The 19,555-nt window shown below is 38.7% G+C and overlaps 1 protein-coding gene and 1 long non-coding RNA gene across 4 annotated transcripts in view; one reads left to right on the top strand and one right to left on the bottom strand.

The window, feature by feature from the left end:
* Positions 1–19,555, top strand: part of GDA (guanine deaminase) — a 127,355-nt gene that overhangs the window by 94,688 nt on the left and 13,112 nt on the right. For both annotated transcript variants that reach the window (XM_010807880.4, NM_001192620.3), the window contains exons 8-10: positions 1,873–1,980; positions 3,240–3,337; positions 6,322–6,389. In XM_010807880.4, the coding sequence (XP_010806182.1) occupies positions 1,873–1,980; positions 3,240–3,337; positions 6,322–6,389 (274 nt within the window). The remainder of the gene's footprint in view (positions 1–1,872; positions 1,981–3,239; positions 3,338–6,321; positions 6,390–19,555) is intronic.
* The window catches only part of LOC104969353 (uncharacterized), a 116,327-nt gene that overhangs the window by 10,931 nt on the left and 85,841 nt on the right, over positions 1–19,555 (bottom strand). For both annotated transcript variants that reach the window (XR_808313.4, XR_003036038.2), the window contains exons 3-4: positions 4,443–4,597; positions 290–489 (exon numbers count right to left, since the gene is read on the bottom strand). This is a non-coding gene — a long non-coding RNA (uncharacterized lncRNA). The remainder of the gene's footprint in view (positions 1–289; positions 490–4,442; positions 4,598–19,555) is intronic.

Below are 19,555 nucleotides of genomic sequence, written 5' to 3' on the forward strand. Positions count from 1 at the left end.
TTATCATTTCATAGGATGGAGGATTATTAAGATTTATCTTGTTAGGGTTCATTAACTATTTTTGTCTTTCCCCATTTTTTTTTTTGGTGGTCTGTGATATTTGAAATTTTTTATTCAATCCCACACAATTGTAGGGAAGGAAAAAATTATCCTTTACATTTTTAGGGCCACTGGCTGGGCCTGAAAACTAAACTGACATAGATGGATTAACAGGAGAAAAGCATACAAACATATAAGTTTTATATGATACAAGAGCCTCATTAGGAAACAGAGACACAATGAAACATACCTGAGTATTTTTATGTTAGGTATGGTGACGAGTGTACAGTCCTGGAGGAGCAGGATGGGTTAAGGAGTATGAAGCAAGCATAGTAAACAGGGAAAACTTAGCAAGGCCTGGTTCTTCTTGGTTTCCTTTGTCTTCAGAGATAAGGGTACTCCTTTCCTTTAGGTATAGGGTGGGAACCTCTCATACAAGAGTTTTATGACCTGTTTCAGGAAAAAGGGGGTGAAGGTAAGGTCAGAGTGAACCATCCTACTTTTACCATTTTCTCAAATTTCTTCGGCTTAAAATATTCAGTATTCCAAGGTGCCATATTTTGGGTTAGTGTGTCCTGAACCCTGTAAACACACAGAAGAATCAAGTATTTACTTGCTGGAGGTGTATATACATGTATATGTGCATATTTACTCAAATTTATCAAAATGACACAAACCATCTGGTTTTCCTTTCCTCTCTTCCAACGTCCATGCCCATTTCTCAGTGGTCTGGATTTCCTCAAGGCAGGGAGAGAGCTCATTCTTCAGATGGAACTTTCTGTTTTTAGTCCATTGTTATTTTTTATTTATTTGGCTATTTATACTCTACCTCTGGGAGGAAGGGAAGTGGCATTGCCATTTCTGGAAGTAGTAACTTGCTCATGAGTTATTTCTTATAACATATACTATACTCATCACTGGTTGGTCAGAAGTGATTTTTGTTTTAGGTGAGGGGTCGGTATGGTGACACATCGTGTCTCAAAAACACTTTATACCATCTCAGGTTTTGTGGTTCCCTGGAGAAAGGAGTGTTGGGGCCAGGACTTGCTTGTTTTGCTTGTATGTGCATTCTTATACGCTCTTTCTTGATGATGTCAGGACTGTTTGTCTCTTATTTTCAAGCTATTTCCTGAAGAAGAACTCATTCTGGAAGCTGACAAAGGGGACAGAATGGGAGCAGGGTCCCAGAGCCCAAACCTGCTTCATTCTGTATGGCAACTCGTTTATACCTTTTAAATATTGAATATCTTTGAATTTTTATAAGAATAACACATTGAAAGCTAAAAGAATTTAGAAAATCACTCATCTTGCCCAACACTTTTATTTGCAAGATGAGAAAATGGAGGTGGAAAGAAAACAACTGACTTACCCTAAGACACATATGTAGGGTCAGAACCTGGGCTAAAATTCAACTTTTTAATTCATATTTCAGCTTTTTTATAGTAAACCATGCTCTATGATTTTGATGGCCAATGAACTCTTTTCTTAAATGGCCAACACCAGAAAAGGCAGGTGACTTATGAATAGCTAGGCTCCTGACTCTCTTCAATTAGTATTTTTTATTTTTACTTATTCTTGCTATAGTTTGAAATTTGAAAAGACTGTTAGAAAGCATTACATGGGTTAGGGTTAGAATAGTACATGTTCATATAAGTATATATTCATAGTTTCATTGTCATATATATACTAAGAATTGTTTTAAATAAAATACATGAACCATCCGTTATTTTATACAGGAAGGTAGACACCATCCACATCATTTGGGGGTAGGAAGTATAATTTCTAATGGTATTTTACATTAAGAAACTGAAAATGTTATTTCTTTTCTTGTAGAGCCATATAAGTGAAACTCGTGATGAAGTTAAAGCTGTGAAAAACTTATACCCTGGTTATAAAAACTACACAGATGTGTATGATAAAAACAGTCTTCTGACAAATAAGGTAAATTGCACATCATGATACAATCTATATGAAGTAGGGCATATTTATCTAAATTTTAAAATCTCAGTAGAATCTTCAGAATTCTGTAACACATGCATTTTCCAAATAAAAGTGCACAGTGTGCATATGCATGTGTGCATACAATTAAAAATGGGCCGGACATTTCATCCCTAGTGAATAAATCATTAAATTTATTGGTAAATAAATCTAAAAACTTCTTTGAGGGTGGGAATGTCATTTGGTCCAAGGACATTTTTGTCAGTATCCATTAGAATGTGAATGTGTTTCTCTTTCAGTTAGCAAATGTATTTCTGAAGATCCATTCTGTAAGGAACATGAGTAGGGATGTTAATTACATATGAAAGTTAAAAAATGGCTATCAGTAGGGAATTGTTTAGATTATAGAACATAGGTAATTAGAATTTTATCCAGCATTCACAAAGAATGAGGTATACAAACTTACAAGGGAGAGGGTTTGTAGAAATATTGTTTGATGTGTGTTTGTACATGTGTGGGTATATGCTCACTTAGCAAACACTGCCTGGAAGACAGACACTGAATGTTAAAAGTGATCCTTCCTGAAGAAGAAAGCAGAGGACTTTTGACATTTTTAAACACTCTAAGACTGCTTTTTTAAAGAAATGAGTATGTATTATATTTATAATTAAACAATTTTAAGTTAATTAAAATTAATGAGTGAGGAGAGATCTCATTACAGCAATATATCCCCTGGCCTTGGCCTTTAATGAAATGTATGAACTGCATGGAAAGTTTAATTATTATGGCAAATGAATTCTTAGGGAGTATGTGAGCAGACATCTGAATATGATTGGTTTCAAAGGTTAATATTCTGCATAGATCTTGTTTATGCTACATTGTAATTTTCACCCTACTCTACATCTATTTCCATATGATTAATAAATTAATTTGCATGTTAATTTGCATGTTAATTTTATTTGCACAGAGGTTGGAAAGATTTTATTTTAATGATAATTCTGTGGTCATTGAACCATGCTCCCCAAAGAAGAAAGCTATTTAAATACAGGTTTTATACTGACAGAAAAAGAATTTTGCAAGAGTAAAATCTTATTCAGGAAAACCCACAAATATTATCAGGATTAAACATTAAGAGAAGTCTCACATGTGTGCAGTGCCTGCCTTCTTGAATCAATTTTACCAGCTAAATACCTGGTTGGGAGTGAGGACTAACTTTAGCACTTTGAAGTGGTAGACTCCACCTGGAATGCTCTTCTCTCCAGACAGTGATGGCACATGGCTGCTACCTTTCTGAAGAAGAACTGGATGTATTCAGGGAACGAGGAGCGTCCATCTCGCATTGTCCCAATTCTAACTTATCGTAAGTCGGCAATTATGGATTGGTAGATTATGAACGTTTGGACTGCAGAGCAGCAGCCAGATATCTTTGTTTTCTGTCAGTCCTCCAGTATCTCTCTTCTGTAGTTATGTTCGATTGGGATGTGACCTAGATAGAACGATGCCTGTCTGTACTACACTGAGGAGACTGAGAGCACTTAAAAAGAGGCGATTTTTTACAGAGTGTACATTTGAGGAGCACCATATCTCTTAAAATTTCTGAGTTTGCACAAAACAGAACAATAGGAAACAGAGTTCAAAACCAATAGCACTGAGAATTTAGAGCTAAGGACGGAAAGAGTGCATATGCCAACCAGGTGTTCTAAAGAGAGGGTACTGACCTCCCATTACTTTGTGTTGTACAAACTACCAGAAATGGTGCAGCGCTACCAGAAGCCGTCACCCTTTGCTAGATGTCATGCTTCTGTACCTGACAAGATGCATTTAGGAGGGACCCTGTCCTACTGTTAATTCCCCAGGATGGAGAACACATTATTTACAACTTTTTTTTAACCTTTTGAAAAGTTATAGATGCATAAGGGAATCAGATGAAAGTTGCCTGTATCTTCACAGAAAAAACCCCACAGACATGAAAATGCTGCATCTAATTTTTGGGAATTCATGGATCCCATAATGCCAACCCGTGAATGGTAGGCTAAGAGTTCCTGTTCCAGGATTTCATACTGAAAGGATCTCTCATTTCTGGTGTTAGTTGACCCAGAACAGAGCGAGAGGCAGGTTGCAGTGGATCATTAATATATTCATTCAATAAATTTCTTAGTTTCTGTTAGATTTTCATTTTTTTGAGGATTACTTTATATCCTTCCTCATTTTGAGTTCTTGCAAAAGCAGAACATGGCATAAGGATTTATGTGCAAGTAATTTATTTGGGAGGTGATCTCAGAAAGCACCTTTAGTGGGGAGAGACAGAGAAGGGAAGGAAGTCAGTAAAGAGCACGTTACCAAGCAGGTTATCACCATAGGCTCCTGGAATTTAATCCTCCTGGAATACTCAGGGAACCAATGTACACCTCAAGAACACCCTGCCCAAGAGATGGGGGAGCTGAAATAGTTATACCCAAACTTACCAGTTATTGGTGGAGGGCTGCTGGGTCAGGGCGAAGGGGCATGGAATCTCTGCAATTTCAAACCTTCCCCAAAAGAGAGCAGAGCAGGCTGCAGCTTTGTGAGAGAGCCTCCAGGCAGAAAGGAGACGGTTCTGGCTGTCAGAAGTCTGGGGACTCTGTGAGTAAAAAAGTTCTAGTCAGTGGCAGTATAGGAAATGCACGTCAGCCGTGGCAATATATTTCTGGAGTGTTTTGAGAGGTTCCAGAGGCTTTTCGTTTTCAGACATAAAGTGATCATACCTAACAGAGAATCTTGCCTATGTACATCTTAGTGACCATAATTATGGTCTGGTGACCAGTTAGAGGAGGGGTTTAACATCCTATGAGTTTAGTTATGCAACACCTAAATGAAAACATGACTCAGCTTTGCAAACTGAGGTTTGAAGTTAAATTTTTCTTTATGGCTAATGTTTTGGTTTGAATGGTCACTGCTATTCTTTCTCCAACAACTTTGAGAGATTTCTTGCACGTGCACTGGGCTTTGAAAATGATAGTTACATACATTTTCAAGCAAACCACTTTGACCTGTGCATCTTCACAGACTTCTGAGGATCGCTTTAGTTTTTGTCTCTTTAGAAAGGCGGCACATCTATTGAGCTCAGGGTCATGATGTTTGAAATCTGTCCTAGTTGCTGCTGTCCTCAGAAGCAGCATTTGATCCATCAGGCCCTGACTTATGGCCTGCATCCCCTCTTCCAGTTTTATCCCTCTTTCTTTGCCCTTGCAAATCGCTAGTCATTCAAGGCAACAAATGATTCCAGGAGGAGAGGAAAGGCAATGCTTTATAATTTCTACTTCCTAGCATAGAAGGATGGGCTGCTTGAAAAAAAAAATTTTTTTTACAAGTTGCTAACACCATATTGTATAATTGAAATTTGTTAAGAGAGTAGAACTTGTAGGTTCTCAACAACAAAAAAAGGTAAATATACATGAGGTGATAGATGTTTCAATGGGGAGAAATCCTCTCCCAGTGTATACATACATCAAATCATCATGTTGTATACTTTAAATATCCTATAATTTTGTCATTTATATCTTAACACATTATTGACCACAGGATTTTTGCAGAAACTAATGCTTGTGGCTGGTGATTTGTTATATAAGTGAATTTTGAAATATCTCTAATCAATAACATTCAGGTAACAAAAGATGCATTAATATGTCTCTGGTCAATAAGTTGTTTGTAAAGCTGAACCAGTCCATTCTGAAGGAGATCAGCCCTGGGATTTCTTTGGAAGGACTGATGCTAAAGCTGAAACTCCAGTACTTTGGCCACCTCATGCGAAGAGTTGACCCATTGGAAAAGACTCTGATGCTGGGAGGGATTGGGGGCAGGAGGAGAAGGGGACAACAGAGGATGAGATGGCTGGATGGCATCACAGACTTGATGGACGTGAGTCTGAGTGAACTCCAGAAGTTGGTGATGGACAGGGAGGCCTGGCGTGCTGCAATTCATGGGGTCACAAAGAGTCGGACACAATTGAGCAACTGAACTGAACTGAACTGAAAGCTGAAAAATAAATATAAACTCGGTAAAACCATTGAACTAATTGCAAGATTTAAGTTCTTATTTATTTTTCCTTACACATAATCCCCTGCTCTCCTTTCTAATTCTTGCTGTTTTGTGCTCTCCTAATAGGAACCTCTGCTCAAGGTTTTTGATCCTTTTTCACTCCAGGACTCAGATGATCAGATGTGACTAATGTGTTTGTGTCAGCATTAGAGCTGAGACAATGGGAATCACAATTTTCAGTGACATCACCATTGTTACTGTTAGTGTCCTTCTCTTGTTGGACCCACGTGGGGGTCTCCTTGTTCTGACCGTCTCCTCTCTCTGCAGGCTCAGCAGCGGCCTGCTCAATGTGCCAGAGGTCCTGAAACATGGAGTGAAGACAGGGCTGGGTACAGGTTAGTAGCTTCCCATTAAGAGCCATGGCAAAGTGGTTGATAAAGTGCACAACTTTCTACTGTGACTAATTTTCAAGTAACAGTTGTATGATTTAAAAAACTTAGTTTTATTTTCTGGCAGTCACATCTTATGCTAATAAAATAGTGAAGTTGGAAGCAGTAAGAAAATATATGCAAAGGGAAAAGTTTTGGTGGCATTAACCTCTTGAAAGCCATTATCCATGTTTATATTCAGACACAGGGCTATAAAGGATAAGTCCTTCTCAAGTGCTTTAGAGATTCTTTTTAAAAAGTCCTTGTTCTTTTTTTTCCTTTTTGTTTTGTCCTTCTTGCTAAATTTCAATGGCTTGGATTTTTATGTTTTTAGTCTTCAATAACTGTGTCATCACAAATACTGTCTCAAAAGAAAATTATTCGACCTTGTGAATAGTGAGCACAAATTCAGTCTATGCCATAATGGAGAACTCTGAGATATATTAAAAAACGTGCTTTGCTTTTAAGAAGTTTTTAACAAAATGAGATTCTGATTCCCACAGGCAGTCTGATGTTTGCTAGGCTGAAGGACAATCGAGGTGGCTGATGAATTAGTGATGTACCCTTTTTCTCAGAGTACATTTGAATTGCTTTTCCTGAGTATGTGTAGTGCTGCTCACTTTGGAAGGGAGTCAGGCCCAAATGTCTAGGCATCTGCTATGACCTTTATTTTATCATTGGGTATGAATGAACTAAAAAATTTTTTTAAATGGCTTTGGGGCACAAGGTCTTATTTTTCATTCTTGATTCATTTGTTTTACTGATTTGTAAGAGCACCAGGATGTTTGCAAATTGAAAATAATGCTTTTCATCATTTTTTGCAACAACTCAAGTCTCAGTTTATACCAAACAATATTGGTAAGACTACAATAATAAAATATGATTCATTTATAATTTTAAAGAGGTGTGCTAGATTAGAGGTTTTCCTCAGTTTTACATGAATCAAAGCAATTGAGGTTTTTTTTAAAATTTGAATTTAAGCCTTGAATCACTGAGGTTGTGTAATACTGGGATATAGTTTCAGGTATTAAGGTAGGAAACCAGTTGTTTTTACTCTGACAGGAAACCTTTAATGGATAAGAAAAAAAGTGGTCAAGAGTTTTTGTCAATGGAAAATTTAGTAGAAATGCAAAACTCAGATGTTGCTTTCAGATTTTCAAGGAGTTTGGTCTCCACAACTTTAATTCCTCACATGACTTCCAGTTCTTGAGTTTGGGTTGCATAGTAATGATCTAAAATAATTATGTAGAGCTCTGTCACTTAGCCATCACTTAAGCAAAATACCTTAATTTTCTAAAGATTCATGTCCTAATTTCCATACAAGAACAACAATAATTATAACAATATATATGCTACATGCTTGTTTTGAGGCTTAAATGAAAAAAATGCATGTGATGTGGTTAGCAGATACCTGGCAAGTTGCCCTAGTCAATAAAGATTGGCTTAAAAGGGAACGAATAACATTGGTTTCCTGATTAAAGGTTTGATTTAATATGATATATTCTCATATGTTAACTTGGAAGATGCTGTTGCATTTTACATAGCCATCCTATATAAAACTATTTCCTAAACATGACCTTTATCCATAAACTTGTTCTTTTCCTTTGAACTTTAAGACTGTTTTTTTTTTTTTTTTTTAAAGACTGTTTAACTTATATTGTGCCAAGAGTGTAGGTCTAAAAGTGGATCATTCACTCTATAACAAATAGAGGCAGATCTGAACTTTCTCATTTCTTAATTGTTAAATATGAGAAACGTGCATGACGCTTCACAAAACCATTACAAAACAAGAGAAAGTGGTATCAAAAATAATAAGAGGATGAACATATCTCCCATGTTTTTAGGATCTAGAATAAGAGTTCAGAATATTGCTATCATCCTTAGAGGACAAGAAGACATGGCCCCATGAAAAGACCTTGAGTTTTGATGGAAAAGGAAAAAATGAAAATGGAAGAAGAAAACTAAAAAAGAAAAAATAATCATGTAAATCTCTATACACTACTGGAGGGAGACTACATGGTACAACCACTTTATAAGAAACTGCCAAATAGTTCTCTAAAGTTGAAAATACATCTACATATGACTCAGTAATTTCATTTTGGGTATTTACCCTAGAGAAATAAACACATATAGTTATATAAGAATATTTATAATAGTTTTATTAATAAATCAAATCCCTTATGATTATACAGTGGAAGTGAGAAATAGATTTAAGGGCCTAGATCTGATAGATAGAATGCCTGATGAACTATGGAATGAGGTTTGTGACATTGTACAGGAGACAGGGATCAAGACCATCCCCATAGAAAAGAAATGCAAAAAAGCAAAATGGCTGTCTGGGGAGGCCTTACAAATAGCTGTGAAAAGAAGAGAAGCGAAAAGCAAAGGAGAAAAGGAAAGATATAAACATCTGAATGCAGAGTTCCAAAGAATAGCAAGAAGAGATGAGAAAGCCTTCTTCAGCGATCAATGCAAAGAAATAGAGGAAAACAACAGAATGGGAAAGACTAGGGAATCTCTTCAAGAAAATCAGAGATACCAAAGGAACATTTCATGCAAAGATGAGCTCGATAAAGGACAGAAATGGTATGGACCTAACAGAAGCAGAAGATATTAAGAAGAGGTGGCAAGAATACACAGAAGAACTGTACAAAAAAGATCTTCATGACCCAGATAATCACGATGGTGTGAAAACTGACCTAGAGCCAGACATCCTGGAATGTGAAGTCAAGTGGGCCTTAGAAAGCATCACTACGAACAAAGCTAGTGGGGGTGATGGAATTCCAGTTGAGCTATTTCAAATCCTGAAAGATGATGCTGTGAAAGTGCTGCACCCAATATGCCAGCAAATTTGGAAGACTCAGCAGTGGCCACAGGACTGGAAAAGTTCAGTTTTCATTCCAATCCCAAAGAAAGGCAATGCCAAAGAGTGCTCAAACTACTGCACAATTGCACTCATCTCACACGCTAGTAAAGTAATACTCAAAATTCTCCAAGCCAGGCTTCAGCAATACGTGAACTGTGAACTTCCAGATGTTCAAGCTGGTTTTAGAAAAGGCAGAGGAACCAGAGATCAAATTGCCAACATCCGCTGGATCATCAAAAAAGCAAGAGAGTTCCAGAAAAGCATCTATTTCTGCTTTATTGACTATGCCAAAGCCTTTGACTGTGTGGATGACAATAAACTGTGGGAAATTCTGAAAGAGATGGGAATACCAGACCACCTGATCTGCATCTTGAGAAATTTGTATACAGGTCAGGAAGCAACAGTTAGAACTGGACATGGAACAACAGACTGGTTCCAAATAGGAAAAGGAGTTCGTCAAGGCTATATATTGTCACCCTGCTTATTTAACTTATATGCTGAGTACATCATGAGAAACGCTGGACTGGAAGAAACACAAGCTGGAATCAAGATTGCCGAGAGAAATATCAATAACCTCAGATATGTAGATGACACCAGCCTTATGGCAGAAAGTGAAGAGGAAATAAAAGGCCTCTTGATGAAAGTGAAAGTGGAGAGTGAAAAAGTTGGCTTAAAGCTCAACATTCAGAAAACGAAGATCATGGCATCTGGTCCCACGACTTCATAGGAAATAGATGGGGAAACAGTGGAAAGAGTGGCAGACTTTATTTTTCTGGGCTCCAAACTCACTGCAGATGGTGATTGCAGCCATGAAATTAAAAGACGCTTACTCCTTGGAAGGAAAGTTATGACCAACCTAGATAGCATATTCAAAAGCAGAGACATTCCTTTGCCAACAAAGGTCCGTCTAGTCAAGGCTATGGTTTTTCCAGTGGTCATGTATGGATGTGAGAGTTGGACTGTGAAGAAGGCTGAGTGCCAAAGAATTGATGCTTTTGAACTGTGGTGTTGGAGAAGACTCTTGAGAGTCCCTTGGACTGCAAGGAGATCTAACCAGTCCATTCTGAAGGAGATCAGCCCTGGGTGTTTTTTGGAAGGAATGATGCTAAAGCTGAAACTCCAGTACTTTGGCCACCTCATGCGAAGAGTTGACTCATTGGAAAAGACTCTGATGCTGGGAGGGACTGGGGGCAGGAATAGAAGGGGATGACAGAGGATGAGATGGCTGGATGGCATCACTGACTCAATGGACATGAGTCTCAGTGAACTCTGAGAGTTGGTGATGGATAGGGAGGCCTGGCGTGCTGCGATTCATGGGGTCGCAAAGAGTCGGACACGACTGAGTGACTGATCTGATCTGATCTGATCTATTAATAATAGCCCCAAACTGGAAATAAAGTTTAAAAACCTTCTAAGGAGGACAGATAAGCAGATGCAGCATATTCATACAAAGAAACACCATTCATCATTCTTTTTTAAAAAAAGAACAAATCATTGATATATACAAAACAAAAATATTTTGTTAAAAATACTGGAGAGGGTGTGGTGAGAAGGGAACCCTCATACACTTGGTGGGAAGGTAACTTGGTGCAGTTACATGGAAAAGAGTATGGAGGTTCCTCAGAAAACTAAAGAGAGTCGCCATATGATCCAGCAATCCCACTCTAGGGCATATATCCACACAAAACTATAATACAAAAAGATACATGCACCTCTATGTTCATAGCAGCACTATTTACCATAGTCAAGAGTGGAAGCAACCTAAATGTTGACAGATGAATGGGTAAAAACAATGTGGTAATACATACGATGGCATACTACTCAGCCGTTAAAGAAGACTGAAGTAATGCCCTGAAGCACTATGGATGGACCTAGAAATGATCAAGCCCAGTGAAGAAGTCAGAAAGAGGACAATACCATATGGTATCCCTCATATGTAGAATCTAAAATATGACACAAATGAACCTATCTACAAAACAGAAACAGGCTCAGAGACATAGAAAGTAGACTTGTAGCTGCCGAGGGAGAGGAATGGACTGGGAGTTTGGGGTTAGCAGATGCAAACTATTACGTTTGGAATGCATAAACAGCAGGGTCCTACTGCATAGCACAGGGAACTATATTCAATATCCTGTGATAAACCATAATAGAAAAGAATATGAAAAAAAAATGTTTTACTTTCCCATACAGCAGAAATTGACACAATACTATTCATCAACTCTACTTCAATAAAATAAAACATTTTCATTTAAAAGTCATTTCGTTAAGTGAAAAAAGCCAAGCACAAAAGAGCACACATTGTATGGTCCCATATGTATGAAGTCCAGGGCAACAGACTGTCCAGGTTAGCAGCAACAGAGCTAACCTACATTGACAGAAATCAGAAAACGGTTGCCAAGCAAAAGCAGGTAGACGTTCGTATTTGCCATGTGCACTTTATTCTGTCCAAAGTGGCTCATATATTTTTCTAACTAGTTTTCTTGTTAAGAGGTGTGGCCCTTCCTTTCCGACTGACTTCATTCCATAGGGTGGTCTCTAGGTCCAACCACATCTTTACAAATGGCCCAGTTTCGTTCCTTTTTTGTGGCTGGGTGGTGTTCCTTTGTATATACGCACGACATTTTCTTTGCCCATTCGTCTGTTGATGAATGTTTAGGTTGCCTCCGTGTCCTGGCTATTGTAAACAGCAATGCAGTGAACACTGGGGTGTGCTCTGTGGTGACTGAAATGGGAAGGAAATCCAAAAAAGAGAGGGATATATGTATACATAAAGCTGATTCACTTTACCATACAGTAAAAACTAACACAGCATTGTAAAGCAGTTATACTCCAATAAAAAGTGATTAAAAATAAAACATCAATTAAAAAAAGTGGTTGTCAAGATTTGGGGTGAGTGTGGGGAAGGAAACTACTGAAAAGGGCCATGAGGGACCTTGCTGGGGTGAGGGAAATGTTTAATATCTTGTTTTTTGAAAGGTACTTAAATGGCTATATATAGTTATTAACATTCATCAAACTGAACACAAGTTCTAAGCATTTTATGATACCCTAATTATCCCTCAGTTAAAAAAAACAAACAAACCACATAGCTAGCCATGAGAAGCAGAATTATTGTTGTGGAAAATTAAATCAGTGATGTGGAGAATGAAGTTGACCAAAGATCAAAGAGGGTGTTTGAGAACAATCTACATGGAAGATAAAGAGAGCATGGCACCAGCAAATGGGATTTTCCTGACTAAGGATCCAGAACTAATGGAACAGAAGCAACCATCAGAGCTCTGAAGAACAAAGCTTTTCTGAGGTTCAGTTCAGTTCAGTTCAGTTCAGTCGCTCAGTCGTGTCCGACTCTTTGCGACCCCATGAATCGCAGCACACCAGGCCTCCCTGTCCATCACCAACTCCCAGAGTTCACTCAGACTCAGGTCCGTCGAGTCAGTGATGCATTCCAGCCATCTCATCCTCTGTTGTCCCCTTCTCCTCCTGCTCCCAATCCCTCCCAGCATCAGTCTTTTCCAATGAGTCAACTCTTTGCATGAGGTGGCCAAAGTACTGGAGTTTCAGCTTTAGCATCATTTCTTCCAAAGAAATCCCAGGGCTGATCTCCTTCAGAATGGACTGGTTGGATCTCCTTGCAGTCCAAGGGACTCTCAAGAGTCTTCTCCAACACCACAGTTTAAAAGCATCAATTCTTCGGCACTCAGCCTTCTTCACAGTCCAACTCTCACATCCATACGTGACCACAGGAAAAACCATAGCCTTGACTAGACGGACCTTTGTTGTCAAAGTAATGTCTCTGCTTTTCAATACTGAATATCATAATGAAAGAACTTACCCTCTTCTGGGCTAAACCATAACTGAACCAATTGTGGCAAAATATTTGAATTATAAAGAAAAAGAAAAGAAGGTTCTAAAACGCTGAGGCAGGGGGAAAAGTCATTTATCAGTAAAACAGTTAAAAACCAATTTTTGTTGGCCTGCAAAATATCAAGAACAAGAGTTTGGAGAGAAAGTGGTTGTTATTCAAGAATATTATATTGGGCCACATTCTCCCTTATGTGTGAAGGCAACAAAATTCTCAAATGTACAAAGGTTTGGAAAATATTCTCCCCATGAATCCTTTGAAAAAATTACTTGAAAATCTATATGATTCAATGAGTGATGAGGCAAAGTGAAGGGTCATGGTATAGGAAAGTATGATACAACAGGATGTCAGGGAAGGCTAAATTCATTTAAAACAGAAATATGAAAAAAAGTTGTAAAGGAGTTTAAAAAATGACAGAATGTGTACAATGTTAAAAGTAATACCTTTTTGAAAAACTATCAGACTATGAGTTTTAAACTGGTCTAACAGCTTTAATAAACAATAATATAAACACTTGAAAAATCAAAATGGCAACATAAATCAAGGTATTTCCCTCTGGGAAGAGGTTCCTGGGACCTGAATATATAATACTGTCTTTGAAACTGAGTGTTAGGTCCTTGAGTTTTGGTATTATATTTTCCCTGTATCATTTGAATGTCTTTAATATTTTATCATAAAATCTTAAAATAATGTACAGGCTGCAAGAAAGAACTTCCCAAGTACTAAAAATTGTTTTACTTTCTGATTCTATTAACAGAAACCAAGAAGTTGTGGTTTATGTGTAAGGTTGAAAGGATGAAGATGTATTTGGCAAGTGGGAGCAAAATTATGAGTGTATAAAATTTCCTTATCTCAAAAAAAAAAGGAAATAGCAAATTATCAAAAAACAAAGCAGTAACCTGAAAAAATATGGAACAAGTTTATGTCAACAAGACCTACAAACTCATCAAAACAATGTACATGGAGCTAGGATGCCACTCTCTAGGGACAAATTCCTATCCTTCTAACTTACTTCAATTAATTCAAAAGCAATATTCTTTGATCAACTTGTAGACTCCAATCCAGTGATTACATGCTTTTTCAAAATTCATTATTCTTTTCCTAATCTACACATCTTAGATGCCAGAGTATTCACTATAATCATTCCTTGAAACTTCCTCGTTTCTCATGTCCCTCTCTTTTTCCTTCCTTTCTTTCCTTCCACCATCCCTCCCTCATTTTTTAAATTTTTAATTAACTTTTGACAAGCCCACCCCCCTTGGCTGTCTCAGCTCTTTCCCTTCTCAGTGTTTACAGTTGAGCAGCTGGATGTTGCTGGAAAAAATTTTTCTAGTGGTTTCATTTTAAATGTTGCTTTCAAAACCTAAGTGGCCCTTAGCACTACCCAAATAGACAATTATGTTTCTCTAATATGTTCCCATATTCCAAGACAGACTTACCTATTTCTTCCTAAATATTTTATCCCAAATCATACCCTCCTCGCTTCCAGCTAATGGCCTTATCTCATCAGTCATTGAGAAAACAGATACAATCAGAAGCCTTTCCTTTATGTTCCCACCACTAAATTATATACCTTCCTCCATCTGCTTGCATTTTCTCTTCTTTTTCTCGCTGCAGCTGAAAAAAATTTCTCTTCCAATCTAAGTCAAAAACAAACATACCCTGAGGTGTGTTCTGTACTCTCTCCTCTCCCTTGATCTCAATAAATCAATTCCTGTGGCCAGTAACTCTCCTGTATCATTGTTACCTCCTCCCTCCTGGCTCATTCCTTCAGCATACAAACATTCTGTAGACCTCCTGATCTTTTAAGCAGAGGTGTGAAGAAAACCTTTCTGTTAATTAGACACCCTCTTCTGGCTCCTGCCCCACTTCTCTATCCCCCTTCACAGCAAAACTTCATTGAGTAGGTACTCACACTGCTACTGCCTCCCAGGCACTCTTCTATTCCTCCACCCACTTCAGCCTGGCTTCTTACCACCATCCATAGTTACTATCCTTGTCCTTTCTACCCTGGATTGTTACCACACTACCATCTCTTTTGGAGGAGGAAATGGCAACCCACTCCAGTATTCTTGCCTGGAGAATCCCATGGACAGAAGAGCCTGGAAGGCTACAGTCCATGGGGTCACAAAGAGTGAGACAAGACTGAGTGACTAACACACACACACACACACACACACACATGATCTCTTTTGCTGACAACTCCAAAAGACACTAGTCTGTCTTTATCGCACTGGACTTCTTGTCCAAATACTCTTTCCTTGGATTCAGTGACACCACACTGGTTTTGTTTCCCTTCTTCCTCTCTTGCCTGCCCTTCTTCATCTTCTCAGAAGGTCCCTTCTCTTCCTGGCCATTCAAAAGCTTTCCTCAAGGCTCAGACCTAGGCTCTCTCCTCTTTTCAACTCTCTTCTTAGGAGTCATCATCTGCAACCATGATTTTACATGGGCTACATATATGCAGATGACTCAGATTTTTATATCCAGCCCAGATTCCTCTTTGAATTCCAAACCTGTATTTTCAATTGCTTACTTTCTCCTTTCTCCTTGATCCCTCCTCATACAATCTCCAAACTTTATTATACCTTCAAACATCTAAGCCTGTCCTCTTAAATGCCTCATACACCTCCAAAATCACTGCAGATGGTGATTGCAGCCTTGAAATTAAAAGATGCTTACTCCTTCCAAGGAAAGTTATGACCAACTTAGATAGCATATTAAAAAGCAGAGACATTACTTTGCCAACAAAGGTCCGTCTAGTCAAGGCTATGGTTTTTCCAGTGGTCATGAGAGTTGGACTGTGAACAAAGCTGAGCGCCAAAGAATTGAAGCTTTTGAACTGTGGTGTTGGAGAAGACTCTTGAGAGTCCGTTGGACTGCTAGGAGGTCCAACCAGTCCATCCTAAAGGAGATCAGTCCCGGGTGTTCATTGGATGGACTGATGGTAAAGCTGAAACTCCAATACTTTGGCCACCTCATGCGAAGAATTGACTCAGGGGAAAAGACTCTGATGCTGGGAGGGATTGGGGGCAGGAGGAGAAGGGGACGACAGAGGATGAGACAGCTGGATGGCATCACTGACTCGATGGACGTGAGTCTGAGTGAACTCCAGGAGTTGGTGATGAACAGGGAGGCCTGGTGTGCTGCGATTCATGGGGTCACAAAGAGTTGGACACGACTGAGTGACTGAACTGAACACCTCATACAAGCATACAAGAAGCCATTGCTTCTTGCTTAAACTCCTGCACTAGCTTCCTAATCGGAGAAGGCGATGGCACCTCACTCCAGTACTCTTGCCTGGGAAACCCCATGGACGGAGGAGCCTGGTAGGCTGCAGTCCATGGGGTTGTGAAGAGTCAGACACCACTGAGCGACTTCACTTTCACTTTTCCTTTCATGCATTGGAGAAGGAAATGGCACCCCACTCCAGTGTTCTTGCCTGGAGAATCTCAGGGACGGGGGCCCCTGGTAGGCTGCTATCTATGGGGTCACACAGAGTCGGACACAACTAAAGCGACTTAGCAGCAGCTTCCTAATGGTCTCATATTCCTGGGCCCTTCTAATCCAGTATTCTCTTTTCAAAAGAATCACAATGAAAATATGATTATTTCACTCCTTCCTGATTACCACCTTCAGTGTGATTTTGAATATGCAAACCTCTTTATGAGGCCAGAGTTCTGCATGGTGTGACATCTCTCCACCTCCCAGCCCCACCTCGTGCTGCTCTCCTCCCTACAGTGCTCCCTTTTAATCCCCTCTGTGAATCACACTCCCTCCTGCCAAAAGACCTGAGTGCCTTTGTTCCTCTGCCTGGAATACCCTTTATGTCTCTCTAAACATGGTTCTCATTTTTGTCCTAGTTTAAATGTTATTGACTTAATGATGTCTTCTCTGACCATCCTGTCACAATGGCTTTCTACCTCCATTTTCTTTATCACTAACTGAACATGGTTTATTATTAATATTTGTTTCTTTGTATGTCTCTTTTCCTTCTCCATAAGATAGTAGTCTCATGCAGTACCTGTAACTTTTACTTATGATTGCTGTAATAAATCAAGTACAAAGAAGGTGCTCAGTAAATCTGCTGATAAATGAATGAATGAACAGGATGAACACATACATATAGAATTACTTCTTTTTATTTTTCTATTGCCCCCTGGCTCAAGTTTTTATTCTTATATGGTTTTCTTAGCTGCTTCTTATATATTTTGAAATATATATTCAATCTTTACTTATTTCCATACCATGTAGTACTAGCATTTTATTCTGCCTATAGATTGAACATTTTCTTTGTTCTAGTAATAAAGAAAAAAATCAATAGACAAAGTATTTCAAATCATATGTGTTTTATTAGTTGGATGCTATGATAAAATGAAAGGTTAATGGATGGTTACTGTATGTTAAAGTGGACTAAGTAGATGAGTAAAACTTGTCAAGGAACTGGATGAGTCTCTAGCAATACTATTCTGGCTAAAGAGGGTGTGGAGAAAAGGGAACCCTCTTACACTGTTGGTGGGAATGCAAACTAGTACAGCCACTATGGAGAACAGTGTGGAGATTCCTTAAAAAACTGGAAATAGAACTGCCTTATGATCCAGCAATCCCACTGCTGGGCATACACACTGAGGAAACCAGAAGGGAAAGAGACACGTGTACCCCAATGTTCATCGCAGCACTGTTTATAATAGCCAGGACATGGAAGCAACCTAGATGTCCATCAGCAGATGAATGGATAAGAAAGCAGTGGTACATATACACAATGGAGTATTACTCAGCCATTAAAAAGAATACATTTGAATCAGTTCTAATGAGGTGGATGAAACTGGAGCCTATTATACAGAGTGAAGTAAGCCAGAAGGAAAAACATAAATACAGTATACTAACGCATATATATGGAATTTAGAAAGATGGTAACAATAACCCGGTGTACGAGACAGCAAAAGAGACACTGATGTATAGAACAGTCTTATGGACTCTGTGGGAGAGGGAGAGGGTGGGAAGATTTGGGAGAATGACATTGAAACATGTAAAATATCATGTAAGAAACGAGTTGCCAGTCCAGGTTCGATGCATGATACTGGATGCTTGGGGCTAGTGCACTGGGACGACCCAGGGGGATGGTATGGGGAGGGAGGAGGGAGGAGGGTTCAGGATGGGGAACACATGTATACCTGTGGTGGATTCATTTTGATATTTGGCAAAATTAATACAATTATGTAAAGTTTAAAAATAAAATAAAATTAAAAAAAAAAAAACAAAGTATTTTCTAAAACAAAAAAAAATCATACAAGTTTATCTAAAGACATATAAGACAGCTGAACATAAAATTAAACTGCAATCTAAGATTACTTAGTGGGCTATTGTTTTTGATCTTTGCAATATACATAGGCACTAACAATTATATGTGTCTACCAAGACGTGACAAAAGGAACTCTTGAAATATTACATGTATTTTATTAGCTATAGAAGCAGAAGATATTAAGAGGTGGCAGGAATACACAGAAGAACTGTACAAAAAAGATCTTCATGACCAAGATAATCATGATGGTGTGATCACTCACCTAGAGCCAGACATCCTGGAATGTGAAGTCAAGTGGGCCTTAGTAAGCATCACTACGAACTAGTGAAAGCTAGTGGAGGTGATGGAATTCCAGTTGAGCTATTTCAAATCCTGAAAGATGATGCTGTGAAAGTGCTGCATTCAATATGCCAGCAAATTTGGAAGACTCAGCAGTGGCCACAGGACTGGAAAAGGTCAGTTTTCATTCTAATCCCAAAGAAAGGCAATGCCAAAGAATGCTCAAACTACTGCACAATTGCACTCATCTCACACGCTAGTAAAGTAACGCTCAAAATTCTCCAAGCCAGGCTTCAGCAATACGTGAACTGTGAACTTCCTGATGTTCAAGCTGGTTTTAGAAAAGGCAGAGGAACCAGAGATCAAATTGCCAACATCTGCTGGATCATGGAAAAAGCAAAAGAGTTCCAGAAAAACATCTAATTCTGCTTTATTGACTACGCCAAAGCCTTTGACTGTGTGGATCACAATAAACTGTGGAAACTTCTGAAAGAGATGGGCATACCAGACCACCTGACCTGCCTCTTGAGAAACCTATATGCAGTTCAGGAAGCAACAGTTAGAACTGGACATGGAACAAAAGACTAGTTGCAAATAGGAAAAGGAGTACATCAAGGCTGTATATTGTCACCCTGCTTATTTAACTTATATGCAGAGTACATCATGAGAAATGGTGGGCTGGAAGAAGCACAAGCTGGGATCAAGATTGCCGGGAGAAATATCAATAACCTCAGATATGCAGATGACACCACCCTTATGGCAGAAAGTGAAGAGGAACTCAAAAGCCTCTTGATGAAAGTGAAAGTGGAGAGTGAAAAAGTTGGCTT

This window comes from Bos taurus, chromosome 8 (assembly GCF_002263795.3).
Source record: "Bos taurus isolate L1 Dominette 01449 registration number 42190680 breed Hereford chromosome 8, ARS-UCD2.0, whole genome shotgun sequence".
NCBI lineage: Eukaryota > Metazoa > Chordata > Mammalia > Artiodactyla > Bovidae > Bos > Bos taurus.